General features: G+C 37.2%; 1 protein-coding gene across 1 annotated transcript; it reads right to left on the bottom strand.

Moving 5' to 3' along the window:
- Window positions 1-4,704: 4,704 nt before the first annotated feature.
- On the bottom strand, window positions 4,705-5,649 carry LOC105292697 (olfactory receptor 1L8). The gene has a single exon (XM_011361032.1). The coding sequence runs from the start codon at window positions 5,647-5,649 to the stop codon at window positions 4,705-4,707; it is 945 nt and encodes a 314-aa protein (XP_011359334.1).
- Between the last annotated feature and the right edge of the window lie 513 nt (window positions 5,650-6,162).

Consider the following 6,162-nt stretch of genomic DNA (forward strand, 5'->3'; position numbering starts at 1 on the left):
CTCAATTTTAATGTGGAGTAATTTATCTTTTCCCCCTCTTTGTGGTCACTCCATTTTGTATTATATTTAAGACATATTTTCTTATTTCAAGGTCATAAAGATATTCTTTTATGATATTTTCTAGAATATATATTGTTTAGACAAGTAGGTCTACAAGTATGAATTACTTACTTTGCATAATGTGAGGTAGGGATTTTCCTCCCTACATAGATATGCAAGTAACCCAGAACCATTTCTCAGACAGATATCCTCTTATAATTGCTAGGGTCTGTTTGGGGTGTCTCTATTTATTCCTTTGTTCTATTTGACTACTTGAGTCAGTATCACTCTAACTTAATATAACTGTCTTGTTATAACGAGCCTTGATATCTTGTAGAATAAATATTCCATCTTGTTCTTTTTAAGTTAGTTTTGGCTTAAATATCAGTAAATACCATGCTTACAAGTAACTTCTTGCTATAGTTTAGGCTGGCCACAGTGTTCCCCCAAGTGAATCTCCTCTTCCTGGAGCCTGTAGCATAAATGGCTACGGTTGTTTAAATACATCAGATGCTATCACTATCAATGCAGCAATGTGTTCTCTTCCAGAGTCATTGGCAAGCAAGATGCTGAGTCAGTTTAGCGAATGCATGTTCCATTCAAATATGACTTCATCATATTTCTAGGTTAAATGCCAAGTTTAGCCAGTTTCCTGGAAGATGACTCCCTCTAGTGGTCATTTAGATTATAGTGGTGATTCTCCAGGAAAGTACTTTCTATTTGACTTAACACACTGAATCAAGCTCCCAGCTCCCCAGGTCCCTCATAATCCTCTGGGCCAATGTCATGTGATCACAGGTATCGTTCCCATTGAGTATTTGCGGCGAAAGCCTAATTCAAGTACTCTACGTGCACCAAAAAGATATTGTGTCCTCAAGAAATTACCAGATGAGCATAGTCACTTGGCAGGTGCAGTTCAGGTCAATTGTCCCAAAGGCTTCCCATAATCTTTTCTTTTTTTGAAAGTTCCAGAATGAAATCATCATTAATATGTCATCATTGATATGTGACAACCATGCCACACCAATATCCCCTTCTTGGACATCACAGTGATTCCATGAATGCCTGCCAGCATAGTTTTCCATCCAAATTCATTTCTGTTGTAGTCAAAAGAGCAAATTCTATATTCCAACATACTGTGCAGACAACAACAATGTGTCTCCCTCATAGCCAGGTACTTGCTTTAACTAGGGTGTGGTCCTGGTTTACAGACACGTAATGTAACAATTGTCAGCTAACAGTCACAGTATGCCCAGCGAGGTTCAAAGGCCAGAACCCTTTCAGAGCTGCAGAGAAGCAGCATAAATATAACAGATAAATATAACAACAAAATGTGACTAAAATGATAATCCCAGCTACTATTATCTGGGCAGATCATCAAGGAACTCTGATGAAGGCTCCAAATTGTATGCATAAATCCTCAAGAAATTGTACTATGGCTTGAGTTCAATTCTCCTTCTCAGGAAAAATGAAACCCAGGGCATCTCGTATTGGCCATTACTCAGCACCACATATGAGAGAGACAGCTAAGAATATTAATCTCTTGCACTGAGGTAGTTTCTTAAGAATGACAACTCCCTTTTCTACCATTATTTCCCATTTGTGATCTCTTTTCAACTGCCCTAGTTCTTCCTCTTTTTGCAATTACTACCTGCTTTCCAATTACTACACAGATGGAGCTTTTCTGGGTAGACATTTCTGGTTCAGCTATACTGCCCTCTACTGGCCTGTAGCAGGATTAAGCTCTACAGAGCTGCTGCTTTTGTCCATTTCTAGGAAGGAGTAGAAAGGCGAAGGATGATGGGACTATAGTATCTCTGCCAGGAGGGAGTGAACCATCACCTGTGGTCAGTCTAAATTTAGCTCCACTAGGTGAAGTCACTATCTAGCCTACTTTTCCTCTAGGAATATGCACTGTCAAATTTAGAGAACTTTAAATAGAATTCTGAGCAGAAATGTCTCCTATTTGGACATGCAAATATCCTGGACTCAAGTCAACTGCTTTCACAAGACTTAGAGAAAATCCGTGAGGTGAAGATAATTTTTGTGAGGTGATAGGTAGTGTCATCCCTGACTCTCTCATTCTCACCTCTGCACCTCCCCAAATTCCCAAAGATATTCCCCTTATACTACCCTTTATATTCAGAGGAAGCACACATTTGCCTGGTATTAATCTATATTGTGCACCAGTGCAAAATAGTCCCAGAAACCTTGTTCATCATCTCCAGGCCATCCAACTTCTTTTAAAATTGACAAATAATTTTCATATAGTAAAATGATTTAAATCTTAAGTGTATAGCTTTTTACTGATGATTTGTTTGTTTTCCTATTGACAAACATTCGGGTTGTTTTTAGTTTTGGCTTATGAATAAAGCTGCTACAAACTTTTTTGCACAAGTTTTTTTTTTAAAAATAGAAATAAGAAAATGGTATGCTTTATTTTATTAGAAAATGCAAAATTATTTTCCAAAGCAATTCTATAATTTTACATTCCCACCATCAATATACGAGAGTTTCAGTTCCTCCAAAACTTACCAAAATTTTGTATTGTCTTCTTAATGGTTCTGTGACTTTAATTTACATTTTCCTGATAAGTAATGATATTCAGTATCATTCACATGTGGTATTGGCCATTGAATATCTTCTTCTACAAAATGTTCAAGTTTTCTGCCCACTTTCAAATTTGTATGAGCTCTTTATATATTCCGAATATGTCCTTTATCAAATATATGCATTGTGAATATTTCCCGTTTCACTTCTTAAAAGGTCGTTTGATGAGCAGAAGTTTTAAACTTTGACGAAATCGAATTTTAATTTTTCTTTTGTAGTTAGTCCTTTTTTTTAAGTAAATATATATATATATATATATATTATTTTCTTCAAGAAATCTTATAGTTTTAGTTCTCACGCTTAGTTCTATGAGCCACTTTGAATTAATTTTTGTGTATGGTATGGAGTAACGAGTCAAGATTTAATTGTTTTTTATGTGCATATTTGGTTGCTTCAGCATAATGTAGTAAATGGGTCCTCCTTTCCTCATTAAATTGTATGGCACTTTTGCCAAAAATCAAGTGATTGTATAAAAATAAGGATTTAATTCTGGGTTCCCTATTCTGTCACATTGATCTATTTATGTATTCTTAGACAAATGCTACATCATCTTAATTAGTTTAGCATTGTAGTACATCTTGAAATTTGGTAATGCGTGCCCTCTAACTTTGTGATTTTTCTTCAAGATTGTCTTGGCTCTTGTACGTCATTTTTATTTCCATTTAAATTTTAGAATTGGCTTGTCAATTTCCAAGGACAATGATCAGGCTCCTGTGCCCAGGCTTTGAGTAAAGTGGTTAGAATTGGGGTCCACTCTTCCAAAGCCTACGCAGTGGCATCGTGACTACGTTTGGTGTAGGGTATCTATAGACTTGTTAGGGGAAGAGAGCACAATGAACACAAATTGGAATGACCTCTTGCTTCTCACTGAAAACACCTGATGCAGGAGGACAATGTCATGTGATTTATTAACAGTTTTAAATTCCATGAGCTATAAATGTTTATTGGAACAAATTCAGACATTACAAATGTGTACAAAGAAGTAGACATTCTCTCTCTGTCCCCACTGAACTTCAATTCTTACTCCATTGACTACACACCTATGTATTGATACATATATTTTAAACATAATAAATTCATATTTTTATACTTTGTTCCCTACCTTGAATTTTCTACTTAATAGCTTTTCAAGGAAGTAATAGAGACCCATTTGATTCTTTGAACCTGCTGCATATTGTTAAACTCTATGTAAATAATCATAATTAATTTCTGCACTCCCCATTGATAGGATTTTAGATTGTTGCAAATTTTATCTGTTATAAACTGGGATTATATATATATTCAGTATACATTTATGATAATATCTATGGGTTAGACTTCTAAGGGTGAGGGTTTCTAGAATGAAGTATTAAATCACATATATTTCGGCATATAGCTTTAAGAATAGATGGAGGAAAGAAAGGTCCCAACCTCCCTATTGTGATATGAATAATTTTCATGTTATAACTCTTGGTTCTTGTTCTTCCTGGTTTTTAGCATTTTTTTAAATTGTATGGTTAAAAAAATTAGAGGAAATTAAAAAAATAAAGTCACAGCAATATAATAAAGGAAGGATAGGAAAAGTTTTTAAAAGAGAAAAATAAGGAATTATAAAAATCCTTCAAATTATATAATTAGTTAAAATATAACCTTAATTCTTTTCCTCCTCTTCCCTTTCCCCCTCCAGTTTTTTCCCTTTTCAAGTATTTGCAAAGGCATTCGACAGCTATAAATTAAGTAATGGTTTTCAGCAATATACTTAAATGTGAAAGGTTTTGGAAGATGTCTTAATAAAAAGAGAGAAATTTGTTCAGGAAATCTTTTTGAGAAAAGAATTAAAGCAGTATTTAGAATATGAGAAAGTGATGAGTCTTTGTAGGAAAGTGAGGAATAGTGAGGAAGAGTATGATGATTTAAGCAGAGGTTGGGCCAACTGGTGGGGCTGTCATTGGTGGATGCAAGAGCCCACAATAACCTTGTCTCACATGGGTTAAAAATGCTACCTCCCAAAAGTTTGATTGTTCTCCAAGAACCAAGAGAACCCGGATTCCAGTGGAGCAGATTCCAGTGGGTTTGTCAAGATGGTGCTGCCTGGGGTTTCCTCTTGCTCATCAGCTTCCTCAGGCCCTGTTTCAGATCTTTATTTCTCAGGCTGTAGATAAACGGATTTAGCATGGAGGAAACAACTGTGTAGACAATTGTTACTATGTGGTCCTGGACAGTGTAGGTGGAGAGGGGCTGTAAATAGACATAGAAGATGCTTCCATAAAAGAGTGTTACCAGAGAGAGATGAGAACCACAGGTGGAGAAGGCTTTGCGTTTCCCAGCAGCTGATGGGATTTTGAGAACTGCTATGAAGATTCGTATGTAAGAGAAAGTAATGAATAGAAAGGGGGTAACCAAAACGATAGGTCCTTCTGTCTTTATCACAATTTCATTGAGAAATGTGGAGGAGCAGGACAATTTCATCAGAGGGCTGAGATCACAGACAAAGTGATGGATAACATTGGAGTTACAGAAGGTGAGATGATTCAGCAGAAGTGTGTGTAGGAGAGAGTGGAGATGTGTAAATGAGCAGGAGAAGGCCACTAGCAGGACACAGCGCCGATGGCTTATGGTGGTGATGTAGTGCATGGGGTCACAGATGGCCACATAGCGGTCATAGGCCATGACTGCTAGAATGAAGCTGTCAGTGTTGCCAAAAGCATAAAAAAAATACATCTGTGTCAGACACCCAGCGTATGAGATGGTCTTCTCCGACAGGAAGTTAACTAGCATCCTGGGGACAACGGTTGTTGTTAAGCAAATGTCAATAAAAGACAGGAAACTCAAGAAGAAATACATGGGGGTCTGGAGTTTGGGGTCAGTGCAGATGGCCAGGATGATGAGCAGGTTCCCAGTTATGGTGATCAGGTATATGACGAGGAAGAGCGTAAAGAGTGGCTTCTGGTCCTCAGGCCGGGAGGACAATCCCAGGAGGATGAACTCAGAGACACTGCTGGTTTGGTTGACTCTTTCCATCGACTTGAGTCTAGTAATACACAGAAATTTTGTTATTTAATATGCTCCAATTTCATAACCTAAATCGTGAGAACCCAGCAAGTCTTGGTTTCCTGTTTAATCACAATTAGCCGCTATGCAGGGACAGCTTGTCAACCTCGATGCAGTTCTCCCTTCCCGAAATCCATGGGCATCTCAAGAGCCTTAGACTGAAAGCTGGAGGGACAGGTAAGAGTTTTCCTTTAGAAACCATCAGAGATTCAAGTTCATTAGTTCCTATTCTTTGAAAAACAATGTTTCCCTGTTGGGGACATGGCAATAAACACGCAAATACCTGCCTTAGTTTATGTTCCAGTTGGAGAGATAGATCGACATGTGATATAATATCAGGTAGGGGTAAAACTTGAGAACAATATAAAACCTGTGAATAATAGGAAGGAATGGAGATGAATGAGGAGTAGGGATGGAGGTATTTTAGATAGAAAGGTCACAGGACATTCATTCTCTTTCAAAGTAAATTCAACTGTGTCATTC

This window comes from Pteropus vampyrus, unplaced genomic scaffold (genome assembly GCF_000151845.1).
Source record: "Pteropus vampyrus isolate Shadow unplaced genomic scaffold, Pvam_2.0 Scaffold61, whole genome shotgun sequence".
NCBI classification, from domain to species: Eukaryota; Metazoa; Chordata; class Mammalia; order Chiroptera; family Pteropodidae; genus Pteropus; species Pteropus vampyrus.

Coding starts and splice junctions, on each gene's coding strand:
- LOC105292697 (XM_011361032.1), bottom strand. CDS start 5,649: ATGGAAAGAGTCAACCAAACCAGCAGTGTCTCTGAGTTCATCCTCCTG.